This window comes from Punica granatum, chromosome 2 (genome assembly GCF_007655135.1).
Source record: "Punica granatum isolate Tunisia-2019 chromosome 2, ASM765513v2, whole genome shotgun sequence".
NCBI classification, from domain to species: domain Eukaryota; kingdom Viridiplantae; phylum Streptophyta; class Magnoliopsida; order Myrtales; family Lythraceae; genus Punica; species Punica granatum.
The window spans coordinates 27,527,078-27,540,849 of NC_045128.1; the positions used below are offsets into that span (position 1 = coordinate 27,527,078).

At 38.8% G+C, this 13,772-nt stretch overlaps 2 protein-coding genes and 1 long non-coding RNA gene across 4 annotated transcripts; 2 read left to right on the forward strand and 1 right to left on the reverse strand.

The window, feature by feature from the left end:
• On the forward strand, positions 1–1,654 carry LOC116194370 (loganic acid O-methyltransferase-like). Of its 2 annotated transcripts, none has more exons than XM_031523178.1 (3): positions 1–106; positions 200–847; positions 1,055–1,654. In XM_031523178.1, the coding sequence occupies exons 1-3, from the start codon at positions 59–61 to the stop codon at positions 1,382–1,384; spliced, it is 1,026 nt and encodes a 341-aa protein (XP_031379038.1). In that variant the 5' UTR covers positions 1–58; the 3' UTR covers positions 1,385–1,654. The 2 variants fall into 2 exon arrangements, with proteins under 2 accessions (XP_031379038.1, XP_031379037.1); XM_031523177.1 differs by having other exon boundaries at positions 1–96.
• Positions 1,655–3,634: 1,980 nt separating this feature from the next.
• Positions 3,635–5,436, forward strand: LOC116196974. Its single transcript, XR_004154959.1, has 2 exons — positions 3,635–3,861; positions 5,112–5,436. It is a non-coding gene; the product is annotated as an uncharacterized LOC116196974 (long non-coding RNA).
• Positions 5,437–6,941: 1,505 nt separating this feature from the next.
• LOC116196973 (RNA-dependent RNA polymerase 1-like) lies at positions 6,942–13,504 on the reverse strand. The gene is made up of 5 exons (XM_031526948.1): positions 13,328–13,504; positions 11,190–11,744; positions 8,934–10,834; positions 8,325–8,475; positions 6,942–7,979 (listed from the first exon to the last, which is right to left on the reverse strand). Exons 2-5 carry the CDS (start codon positions 11,703–11,705, stop codon positions 7,146–7,148), a joined length of 3,402 nt encoding a protein of 1,133 aa, XP_031382808.1. The 5' UTR covers positions 11,706–11,744; positions 13,328–13,504; the 3' UTR covers positions 6,942–7,145.
• Between the last annotated feature and the right edge of the window lie 268 nt (positions 13,505–13,772).

Sequence of the window (13,772 nt, forward strand, 5' to 3'; positions counted from 1 at the left end):
AAAATGAGGAACTCCTCTGTTACGGAGCCCCCCGAGTCCTACCTGATGAACGCAGGAGATGGAAGCTACAGCTACAACAAGAACTCCTACTTCCAGGCAACAATTGGTCTTCCAATATATATGCTTACTTTACTTTTTCTTTGCTTTAACTTTGTGATCAGTCTCCCCTGCTGATAGTAATTCATCCTTCTTTAAACAGAGAGCAGCCACGAGCACCGCCAAGGAAAAGATCGACGAGGCAATCGCCACCGTGCTCGACATCAAGCGGTTTTCCTCTGGGCCACGGGCCTCGTTCACAATCGCTGACTTGGGCTGCTCAGTGGGACCGAACACCTTCATCGCTGTGCAAAACATCATCGAGGCTGTCCGGCACAAGTACGGGTCTCAGGTACCCGACTTCCAAGTGTTCTTCAATGACCATACGGCCAATGACTTCAACGCCCTCTTCGCCTCCCTTCCTCCAGAGAGGAATTACTACGCTGCAGGAGTTCCGGGGTCCTTCCATGGCCAATTATTCCCCGAGTCGTCCCTCCATTTCGTGCACTCTTCCTATGCAATCCATTGGCTCTCAAGGGTGCCCAAGGAGCTGCTCGATGAGGGCTCACCTGCTTGGAACAAAGGGAAGATCCATTACACCAGCACCCCGAAGGAAGTAGGGGATGCCTATAAGTCCCAATTCACCAAGGACATGCGAGATTTCTTCAACGCTCGGGTGCAAGAGATTGTGAGCGGAGGGATAATGGCATTTATCGTGCCGGGAACTCAGGACGGGGTTCCTCATTCTCAAGTGCCATTGGGAGTTAATTTGGATATCCTCGGCCTTAGCCTAATGGATATGGCAAAGGAGGTAAGGAATTCTGGCTTGTGTGGTCAATGTGACTAATGTAAATCAAAGTAGTGATCAGATCAACAACAATCCTTTGATTGCCCTCTCGATTGGTACGTTACATGATGAAAAACAACAGCAGTTTGACAATTATAGTACGAGTAAGAAAATCGTTGCGCGTTGATAGTTCTCTGGCCTTGACAAACAAAAATCAATGTTAATTTGCAGGGAATAATAAAGGAATCTGATGTGGACTCGCTCAACTTGCCCATATATACAGCCACTCCCCAGGAAATGACGGAACTAGTCAATACCAACGGGTGCTTCGATATCGAGCGGATGGAATTAACTGCTTCAAGGTCAAAGATCAGAGGATCGATCAATGCGCAGGCATGGATGATGCATCTAAGAGCCGGCTTGGAAGGGATCATCAGCAAGCATTTCGGTACTGAGATCATTGATGAACTGTTTGATCGGTTTCTGCAGAAAGTCGCCGGACGGCTCGAATGGAGCTTCCAGGAAATAACTCAGCTGCTCGTTGTTCTCAAACGGAAATGAAGGCATCTACATCCTAAACTCAAACTTCGTACGATGGCCAAGACCTGTCAAATAATTTAATTAAATCATAATAGCCGATGGCATAAATTTCTCTAAGAAGACATGATTCATCAAATTCATGTTGGTATGTACGTGTCATTTTTGTTAGACTACTTGTGTATCAGTGCACGTATGCATGTATGTGATACGTGTTTGCTCGATAATGCTCAAGTTAAATACGACATATGCCACTATATTATATCCCTTCTTTTCGGGGAAATGAATTTATTACGCAGGCAGCAGGTCATAACTAAATTTCCATGGGTGGGAAGTCAGTTGTACATTTAATATTCTCATTTGCCTCCTAGCGTCAGTACCGAATCAAAGATTCATATTTTAATGACAAACATTATCACAATTCAAATGGCACCTAAAATATTTATTCTGACAATTAATCCCTTTCCTATATAGTAACAGCACCTCTCGCCATTCATATATACATATCACCAATCTGTACAATATTTTCCAGCTCTTCATTTGACCAAGGAAAATCATCAAAGCAAATAATATCATGATATGATAATGGTTTCCTCTGTAACATCTTTTTTTACGTGCTTGTTCACATGTGCTTTCCCATTTTCCCAATCTTCACTGAATTTGTTTCCTGAATGATCATTATAATTTTTATTTGATTATTTAATTATAAAGATAAGATTAAGAAATCAACTTTCCATGTGTCCTTTCTTCTTGAAGCGTACTCACATAATATTAACGTGTGGATTCGGGGCATTATATCAGGATTTTATTTGTTCGGTCGAAATTGTAATTTTTTAAGTATTCCTCGTTTGTATGGAAATTCATATGTATTTTTCATCTTATAAATTTTCCAATTTTACATTCTTCAAGGGACATTTCACCCTATTCTCTATCTTGTTTATATTCGGAATGAAGGAGAGAGCCTCACAGTATCCTAGAACATATGTTACGATTAAAAACTTCTCGTGTGGAGGGCCCGACCTCACGGTCCACTGTAAGTCCAAGGATGACGATCTCAGCTCGCACCTACAAGGTGACTCTTATCTGTTTAGTTTCCATCCGAATATTTGGGGGACGACATTGTTCTTCTGCAGCTTTACATGGACTGACCAATTTTACTATTATGACATATATGTCCAGAAAGGGACTTGTACCGATGTGATGTCTGCGTATGGGGCATAACATCAGCAGGCCCGTGCTTGCTCAATCCTGAAACGGGAACGTACAATCTTTGTGATTAGTGGAACCTGCCATCTAAGTTTTGATCTATGCTCCGAATATAAATTTTCATCTATCTTGTAAAACAATGATCATGCACTTCATCATTGGATATCGAGATTTATGAGCTAAGAACCGTACTAGGATTGTAAAACGATAATGAAACGATGGAAAGGGTCAGATTTATAGTTTTGATGCAAGATTTTGACACGTTAGATTGGTCTGGACGATGACGTCGATCTGATTGAGTTTATGAGTATTTAGAGTCCAAACCTTACCATCCCACAGTTTCTCCCGTTGTAAGGCTCTGACCCACTTTCAGAATGCTGCTTCTTGGGACCCAAAACTTTCATTGCCGGGCGCTCTATGTTCTAATATATCGGTAACAAGGAAGGGCTAGGAGTCTAGTACTGGATGGGCTAACGAACAAAAACCAACCAAAAAAGCAGGAAACATACTAATCAAGTGAAGCATGAATTATGATCTTGTTTGAAGATAAAATAAAGTTGGGCGTTCAATGATTTTGAGAAAGGAGTGTACTGTAGCAGCTAGCACTCACGTCTGGTAATTTAAAGGTTTCAGGTTTATTTTTCATCAATGAGACTACATGTGCTCATTTATTTAGAATTCCTTTCTATTTCTTATACTAGGTCATGAGCCTCCTATTATAACCGAAAACATTCAATGATTTTAATATTATATCTAAAAAGATTGGTTTTTAGCACGAAATAATGTCTACTAATTGTTATTTAGCATAAATGATGAAATTATATCATAATATTGATGATTGGTAAAGAATAATTAAAATTTAAAATTTCATGTCCTTATATCTCTCATAGTCCATTCTTATTATTTAACAATTAAGGACAATTCATGAGATTTCCTCACAGATAATGTGAGACCTGATATTTTTGTTTAATGTCAAATGGCATATGTATAAATACACATATACATACATATGCTTATATATATATAGATTACACAAACACATGCTGGAAGAAGAGATAGAAAAAAAAAAAAGAGAGAAAGGGGTGAAAGGGCCCCACGTGGCCTTATTTCCCCTGAAAACTCCTTCCACAGCCACACATTTCTTTCTTCTTTCTTTTGTTCCTTTCCTTTACTTCTGTGTTTTGTTTGGGTGCTGGAGAAACTGAGAAACAGAGGATGAGATAAAAGAGAGACAGAACAGAGCGAGCTGAGGAAGAAACGAAGCAGGAGAGGAAGGCTAGGCTCGGGTTCTTGAAGTAAGTTGACTCTTCTCACCTTAGACGTTCTTATTCATTAGTCTAGATGCGGATTGAGCCGGTTTTTCTTCATTCTAGGTCGATTGGGGTTTCGACTAGTGATGTGGAATTTGATGTGGGTCGGTTGTTTATGGCTTAGGTATTTCTATTAATCAGGTTTACAAGCAAATTAAGGTTTAATTTGATTGATTTCAGCTTAGTTAAGTTATGAACTATTGATCGAATAACTCGAGGAATGAACTGTCAGTGAGTTGGTTAGGGTTCCGATTATTGATATTGAATTGAAGTGTTCGGCTTCTCCAATTGCTATTGGATATATTGTTTGATTGATTGAGTTATATTTTATACTCTTGAGTGCTGTATTAAGGAATTTTATGGTGCTTTGTTGTGTACTAATATCATTGGACTATTATATTATGCTATGTGCTGAAAAATGAAATTAAATGAGGATATTTTTCCTGTTTTGAGATTTAATTCCGTCTTAGGGTATTTGTAGTGATATATGCTTGATGATTATATGTTTGTATATCCTATTTCTTGATTTTTGCTGTCTTTGGTTGATGGTAAAGACAATACAGCAAGCTGAATATCATTAGTAAATGAGTTTATGTCGAAGCCCAACTAATGGTTATAAGGAAAGATTTAAGTGCTTGCTGATTTAATGGTTGTACTGAGAGTTGGTTTTCCATTAAAGTTGTTGCTCGTATGTGTTTTGCTAAATTGTCAGATGGAAGTGTGAAAAGCTAGATATACACATGGGTTGTGAGACTAGTAGGGGATGATCTATTGTTGTCTTTCTCTGTGTATTTGGATGTGGCCACTAAAACATTATACCTATTTGTGGATTATCAACATTCTAAGTTAGTATTTAGCTTAGACATGTTATTATAAATTTTTATAAATAATATTGGGTGGGCAATGCTAGAAGATTATGCTTTGTTGCCTTGAGTTTCATGATGTCGGATTTCTTGCATAGAGTATTAACTGGTTGTTGCTATTACTATGATTATATATTTTTGGTCTTTTATGAATATCTCATTTACCTAGAAATTGACAAGAACAATGAGGATTATTTAAATGGGAATTATGGAGATTGTTTAAGTAGTTTTTGACATAGAATCGACATAATGAATATAATATAAATCGGAACTTATTGGAAATAATAGGTTCTAAAGAAGATTGTGGCAGGTACAAGAAGCCGTAATGGTGTTATATTAATTATTTTCTAAATTTATATTTGCAAATCATAGGGATCGAGGAGATTGAATTCTTGCACTCTGAAGGTTCGACCCAGTGAGTATCTTTCTTGGAGTTGTCGACGAGTACTTCATTCTATTGTGAAATGATATATATAGATATATATGTTATGTGAGTTCTTTATCCATTGTGAAATAATATATATATATGTACATATATGTTGTACTTCATTCCATTGTGAAATGATATATATATATATATATATGTTATGTGAGTACTCTATTCTCTTGTGAAATGATGTATTATAGTTATATAAATTATTTAAGAAGAATATTGTGATAGTTAAATTAATGAATTGGTCTTGCTATGTTGTGTGAAGGGATTTGAGAGATATTGTCTTTTATGTTTCACTTTGACTTGAGTATGCGATGTGATTATGCATGCTGATTGTGTATGAGATATGTGATGATAATATGCTGCCATTGTAATGTGATTGGGATTGTGCTTGTGTAAAAAATATATGTCAGCCGCTAGACCCGGCGGAATATAAATTGAGGTCAACTTTTACCGCTAGAGATTAATAGGCGGCCCCCGCTTATGAGATATGGATATTGGGAGTTAAGGATGATATGAGTAAGACATGCGGGGTCACGGTACTGTCATAACTCTGATGCGAGGAAATGCAACCCTAGGGCTATATTGGTTGTTTGTGTTGTATATTGTTTGTTTGGTATGATTGTTGGAGATGTGATGATTGTTATGATTGCTATAAATGTGATGATTGTTGAAGTTGTTTGAAGTTATTCTGTAAAAGCCGTGTTGTTGTTAGAGTTTGATCTGTCAAGTGAATGTGTTGTGAGTTGCTATGGAAAGCTAATGAATGGATATTTGATATCTATGTGATATTAGATATTAGAAAAATAATTGGAAGAGTTGTATGTATGTGTTAGTAGAACTTAAATTTAGTTACTATATTGGATAAAATTATATTTTTATATAATATATATATATATATACACACACCATATATGTATGTGAGTGAGCGGATAGTTGGATTGGATGTAATTGTATTGTTTATTTGAATATTTGGTTGTTAGTAAATAAATATTTATTAAATAATAATTCATTTTGTTTTGTAATATAGTACTCACTGAGATACAGCTCACACCTTGCATATATTTTTTAGATGAGCTAGGAGTTAAACTAGCAGCACAAGATAACTTTTTACACATCGGGGATCAGCTTGAAGGAATAGGTAGGGGCCTTTGTTATTTGATAGGAATTCTTTTTGTATAGAATATATTTGAATACGTTACGACTTGAAACTTTTGTTTAGTCGGTTTAGTGATGTGGCTCTTTTGGAATATATATATATATATATATATATGAGAACTTACTGGATTTGTTATATATAATTTGGAGTTTATGGAAAGCAGGTTGTCATATGAGTAATTATATGATAATGGATTCGAGGGAAATAAAGAGGAAACTCTGCTAAAAATTTCAAGTCGTGTACCACTTTCATAAAATATAGTCTAACAGAACAAACACTTGGATCTTTTTCCTATTAAGTGGGTGATAATTCATAGCGATCGTCACAGATGATAAGTATGCGTAACACATGCACGGGTAAGTGGCTAGAAACATTTTAAGTCTCAACTAGAGCTGCAGATCAATGCATGGTAACAAAGGAGACTCAAAACCTAGTATAATGAAAGAGAAATCTAAATAATTAATAAAATGGTACAAATAGTCTTACTAGGTATTGGATCTGCGATCTCCAGGTCAATAGGCGATGGTGAGTGTCACTGCATTATAAGAGATATAATTCCTTAACCTTTTACTGCTTATATTTTTCTTTCTTAAATTATAAAATAGGAAACTCAAATATAATGATAAAATTTTATTAAGCAGTCAATCCATGCAGATATACAAGCCTTAATATATAGTTTTGCCTATAAAGGGCCACAAATCAGTACTTACATAGGGAAAGCTCATCTTGAAAGAGAATTACTAGCGGCAAACCTCACATATCAGTAACAACGTAAGATAAATATAATACAAATCAAACCTAAGACGAGGCAATATCAAGATAAGCGCAGTTCACGAGTGAAGATATCTTCAGGAGACCGAGCATACCTCCTCGTGTTGATCTTCTTCTCCTTGATTTCGATCAGTCTATCATAGACACACCAAGGGAAGCTCAGGTAATGGTCCCGCTTCGGGCCCTCGTTATAGACCCCCCAGTAGCTCGGGTGATATGTGACATAGTACCAAGCTGATGCCTTCGCGTCCAGGTTCTCAGGTTCCGAACTGTCTGAACCTGTCGCCTTCTCATTGAACCATGTCTTTGCTTCCTTCCTCAGTGCCTTGACAGCCATAGTTATCGACTCCGAGTCCCTCCTCTTACTGAATGACTTCGACAACTTCATGATGTTTCCACTAAGTATCTCCGCCTCAGTCCTGATCCCATAGTAGTCCATGATGTTGCCCAATTTGAAGTCATAGTTGCCCTTGTAATAGAAAGCATCATCCACGTAATCCTCGGAGCCCTCAACTTCCATATCAGGATCGTAGGACCAACTAGCATCTTCCTTCGTGAAGGTCCAGAGGGAAGTGGAATCGGGAGCCATGTCTCTCACCTCTCGGAAAAGCTTCCCGATTACATTTTTGGATTCATAGGTGGGCTTGTCGGGCTTCTCCATGAAGTCAGGATATTCTTTAGCATACAGATTGGGAGGGATCTCAGCAGGCACGCCTGTTTTTGGGAAATCAACGGCAATAGAGAATAGCTCCGCGAGTTCGATGCACTTTGGGCATCTTGCCTTTGCACTGCTTCGGTCGGCAAACACAGTGTGGGCATTAGCTATTATTCCCAAGCTGTCATTGAGAAGGTAGTTCACGAAGTACTCTTCCACTTCCTGCTCAAGCAACAACCCGGACTACAAATAAGTAAAGCATTGATGATTGATTTTTGTAACTCCCGACAGTAATCACATACTATTCCCTGTTTTCTAATCTTGTACACCTCAGGATACATAACAATGTGCATTTACAATGATGGACTGATTAGTTGATTAACTGAACCAAATCACAACTTGCCAATTTATTACTCTATACCAATTACATGAATGATTCCATGAAGCAACGTCTAAGTGATATGCTGTATCATGCGACCAGAGGGAAAACTACCTATGGGATCAATTGTAAAGATCTTCAAGATTGTCAGATGGAGGAGTTAATTAAATATAAAAAGTCAGTGGTACCTCAATCCGAACATCGTGGTCTAATTCAATCGGCGGCGCTGCAGTATAGTCCATAGGCTGATCTTGAACAGGCGGAATCAATTCGGAGTCCCAAGAGACAAAATAAATATCTCCATCCAGATCACTTCCGGAGCATTCATTTGGGTGAGGCCTGAACTCAAAATCCAGTTCAAAAGGCATAGTTGATTACCAAACCATTTCACACTATAGGCAGAAGAAACTAAGCATATGACCATCTCATCAACTTTAACATATACTTATCCAGCTAATAACTTTCAGCTCAGCATATCATCTAAATTGTCATAAAGCTCAACTTTTGGTCTCTACTTCCAGTGAGGTTATCCGTTTCCTGGTTGAAGAGCAAAGACTGGATTCTTTCTTTTGGCCGGTCCAGAGACTGACATATTCGGAAGGAAGTATACACTATAGCAAGCATATTAATGCTAGCTCCTGATAAAACAGATAGATTAAACAGATGCATAAAGATCTCAAAGAGGGAATGACAATATTGCAATGGCTGAATGACTACAGGCTCCAAGTAGAAAGTCTGTGCCAACGCGTCATATACATAACATAAGAAGAAAAGAGACATGCAACCAAAGTACGTACCTCATTCCTTTCTGGGGGAAAACAACACAATCCACCATATGGTGCAAAGCTGGTACATTCACAGCTCTGAGAACTCGGACATCACCAGGATGCAGGCAAGGGTTCTTTGCGACCACTACTCGTCCCTGGACGACAAAAGATTTTTCTGATCGTGTACCAGTGTGCATGTAGGTATTATCCTGCAACTGTCCCAGTTTTCGACCCGAAAACTGCACAAATACCTGTCCATACTCTAAGGTCCGGGTCTCATCCAGGCAACCCATCATTGATCTCCCTCCAGGTATAAAAATCCTGGTCTTTGTCCTCAGGTCAAACAACTTCGAAGCACGGAAAGTACGAAGCATCATTGACAGGAATGGTTCCTTGTCCGGCTCATATCCACACACAAGCATCTGCTTGAGGACCTGAGTATTCTCACCAGGAGACATGAGATCTAGAGCTTCCTGTGCCTTCAAAGGATCTGTTAGAATAGAGTCTAACTGATCCACAGCTTCTCTCTGTTTTCGCTCAAAAACTTCATCAGGAACACCTAGAGTTGATAGGAGAGTGATGATCTGTCGGTTCAGAAAGCAGGGTTGGTACTTGCTCCATGCCAAGACATTCAATTTTGTGTCTGAAGATTCGTACTTTCTCATGCTCTTGCGCAGTGACAACTTCACTGGCAAGGTCGGGTCAATGGCCACAACACCTTTATATCCTCTGTACCGTATCTGAAATGCTGACGGAGGATAACCTTTAAAGCCGCATTTTTTGGCCACTTTCTTTGCAAAATCTTCAGATATTTTCCCAATCCCATCAGAAAAAATATAGTGCTTGTTGCCACGAATAACCTCAATATCAGGAATTTCTTCGGTTTCATACCATTCCACAGAAAGAGTTTCAGTGGATGAGCTTAAGGATTGGCCTAGTCGTGCAGCATATTTTGCCACATTCCTGATCTGACGGAACTCACCCAGGGATTCCCTTATAGAATCAGCTGTGCATCCATCTATTGGAGCAAACATCCATGCAGAATTTTCACGCAGCTGACTGGAGGAGAAAGCAAGGAATTCAAACTTCTTATCACCTATGGTTATTCCATTCTGAAGGGTAGACAGAATTCTTGTAAAAATTTCTGTTCTCATACCACTGTCGGCCAAAGAACCACGAGGAGATAAAATTTTGGAATGAACTTTATCGAGATCTTCGTCCACGAAAGAGATCCGGAGGAAATTATCTATATAATCAGAGTACCTCCGCAGAACTCGATTTGACACATTAACTTCTGGACCGGAAAAGTACACTCTGCAAGGAGTTATCTGAACCTTGTGAACATACATCAGGCCCTCATCCAAAGATATCAAAGGCGACCGCATACGATGCTGCCGTATGAGATTCTTATTCATCATGCACATCACGTACTGCTCCTCCAGCCACCTCTTCGGATGGTAACAACATTCTTTTAGATAACACAGCTTCTCTAGAGCATATTCTATGAAAGTGATGTCAACTCTGTGCGGATTGACCAATCGATAGAAGGAAGAGTCAAGACAGGGTCCTGGAAGACACCCCTTCTGCACCAACAGATTGATCTTGAATAGGATCTTGTATGGAATATCAACTCCCATGGAGAACTCCACAGTAGGTGCTAGGTTCAGATTGCGAGAGAAACTGGAGCCACTCTTCATAGCAAATGTGCCTTTATAAGTAGCGAAATTCTCCGGAAAATCTCGGAGATCAGACGCACGAGAGATCTCCAGGCACATTGCTGAAGATTGCCCGATACTAGCAGATGGAGTAAAATCGGTTGTTCTCACCCATTGGTCATCTGAACCATCCCAGCAATAGTTGTAAAAAAGACGCTCCGATACATTACTTGAAGAGTATGCATCTTTTCTGAAAATACGAGGAGCGCCGAACAGCTGAAAATCGTCAAACAAGAAAGGGTTAGAACAGCATTTCCTGATCTCCATTAACATACATAGCAGCCAAATACAATCTAAACGATCTAAAATAAGAATTGTGTCTATTTGGCCAATGCCATTCCTAATCACAAACAAAAGAAAAGCTAAAATCATTTGTAAAGAAGCTGGCCAGAACCATAATATTACAAGATATTATATGGCTCCACAAAATTAAAAAGCTGCAAAATTATTACACTATAGGTGATGAAAAGAGACTATGCATGACCAACGGTAGTAACTGAGATTATACCATAATTTATGCTCAGCAAATAAAGAAAACTAGAATAGTAACTATTCAAAACCGTGAAAGAACCTGAATGAGCAGATAAATTGTGCCACGGCGCCATCGTTGTCGGTGAAGCTCAATTTGCCAGATATTCTCATCTGACAGGTCAAGCTTATATTCCACTTGGTTATAGAGCAAAACAAAGTAGAATCTTCTCAATTCAACCCAAAAATCAACGGAAACATTCTGCTCTTTCCACAGGGTGGAGAAATTCTTCTCGGAAAGCTGATACCCAAAGTACAACGTTACACCTTGTATACTATGTGACGGCATTCTCGGTTTCGGCACGATATCTTGGTCCACCTTGCAAGCAGTCAGATATGATTCTCCGTACCGCAGTCGTCTACTGGCCAAACCGATTATTCTGTCAGCATCTTCAACTGTCATGAACTGCACGATCGCGTATAATCGACTGCCGCTTTTGGCTTGTCTGACTTTAATGGCATAAACCGTTCCCTTGCCTATTATTTTTTCTAAAAATTCCTTAACTATTTCTGCTGACGTAGAAGAAGGGAAGCCGTGTAAACTAATTGTCTTTCCCATAATTAATGTGCAGGCATATACTTGCACTTTGTTTGCACCCTACCAAGATGAACCAAAAAGAGATGATAGTCAAGTCCTCAGTTACAGTAACATTTAGTATGGATATGTTGATGAATGAGTAGAATGGTCCATAATACACACACACGCGTTGTATGTTTAATTATATGCACACATATATAGATATGATCAACTACCCAAAGGATAAATTAACATGTGTTGGTTCAAGCGATCCGGCACTTGTTCCACTTAATGTATTATTTGTTACATTGTCATTGGACTTATTCTTGAATACATTATATAATAATAATAATAATAATAATAATAATAATAATAGAAAAAAGATTTTCATTATTTTCAGGATTAAAGGTTAAAACTTCTCAAAATTAAAGAGACTAAATAAACATAAGGAAAAAAAAAAAAAAAAGAGAAACAATGGAAACACAAACTCGGCCCACCCAAAGCCTGGTGGCTTGGTAACATAGAAGACAGGCCTGGCCATCAGTAGTTATGGGACACCAGCGACCCATCAAATGACTTCTCTGCGATGAGGCAGCCTGAGTGCATCAACGTGCATCCCCTTGAGGCCACCCCCTACATGGAGGCCAATTCCAAGGCTGCCCCATCGATCACTACTTGAGTATCTCATATTAGAGTCACATGGTCTTGATTTCAGAAAACACCTTAATGGAAACTTATCTCCATGCAATTCTTCGTAAAGGTGAGAGGTACTCCTTACATACATGCAGATGCTACTCAATTGTCTCTCTGATTTTCTCTTTATTTATTTATTTATTGTTTTTTTTTTTTGGAGTGTTGGTTCATTATGCCCACTAATTCTTCGAGCAACAATGACCAGTTTATGCTTAACATTTACCCCTTTCTGCAATAGAAAATGATAGGTAAGTAAGATTTTGTTGAGTTTCCTTAAGTTGTGAGTTTTCAGCCAATGAATACCCTTTCATGTCTACAAAACTATATACCATTCCTCAGCTAACTTACGCACAGCTCTGGCATGTTTGATCTCTTGTACATACATAACTGACTGGTACTGGTTTGAAATTATACCACTTGAATCTACAAGATATAAATACTATCCACTAAACAAATATGCAATTTCCATTTCAACCCAACCGATATTCGGAAAAAGGTAGTGATTATGGCGCTAGCTTATATCTTACTAGTCTCCAAACCCAGCGCAAGTTTTAAAATAGATCCGCATCTTTCATAATTACAGGGTATCAAAAGGAGAGAAGCTCAAACTGAAAAATCACGCAAATCTGGGTTCATTTGGCACCAGCTGCAAAACTGATGCTTCACTTAAATGGAATGATAATCGGGAGAATTATCGGTCGACAAGAATGTCATCCCCCAGAACTATATTTATCAGACATTTCAGCAAAAAAGAACTAGAACGTATGCACCCTGCTGCTTTTAGTCCAATGTGATTGAACACAGTCGATCATCGAACTAAAGCATGATCATCTAACGCAGTCACTACTGGCTCACAGTCAAAGAAGTGGCAACCATAGAGACTAAAGCATGAGGGTCAAGCCTCTTCATTCACTCTATCAGTATTATATATCTACAGTGACAGGCTAGGATTCCAAGTTAAAAAAGATTACCAGCTCAAGAAAGGGAGCCCTCACAGGTGTACGGTTAAGCTCAGGATGGGAGGATAATGCCGGTGACAGAGAGGAAGAGGCGGACTCCGAGTCAAGGGTGTGTCTACTCTCTCGCTTGACTCGCTGCTTCTTCCAGCCTTCTTAGGGAAGAGAGCATCTTAAACCGTTTGTGCCCCATAACAAATGCTTCTCTCCGAGTCAACTTCCCAAGCAAGTTAATGAGCTTAGCTTCTCAGCAGCGGCTATTGATTATCCACAAGTTTGTGATCCTCATCTATTGATCCTCATACTTTTAAATATTATGATTTGATTACTGAATATTGAGAACTCCCCGCAATGCCCCCCAAATCGTTATAGCGTATTGTGTGAGAGAATGTCCGGAAAAATAGATAACATGAGCATCACACCATGTGGCAATTAGGATTGAGAATCCTTGAAGTTCGAG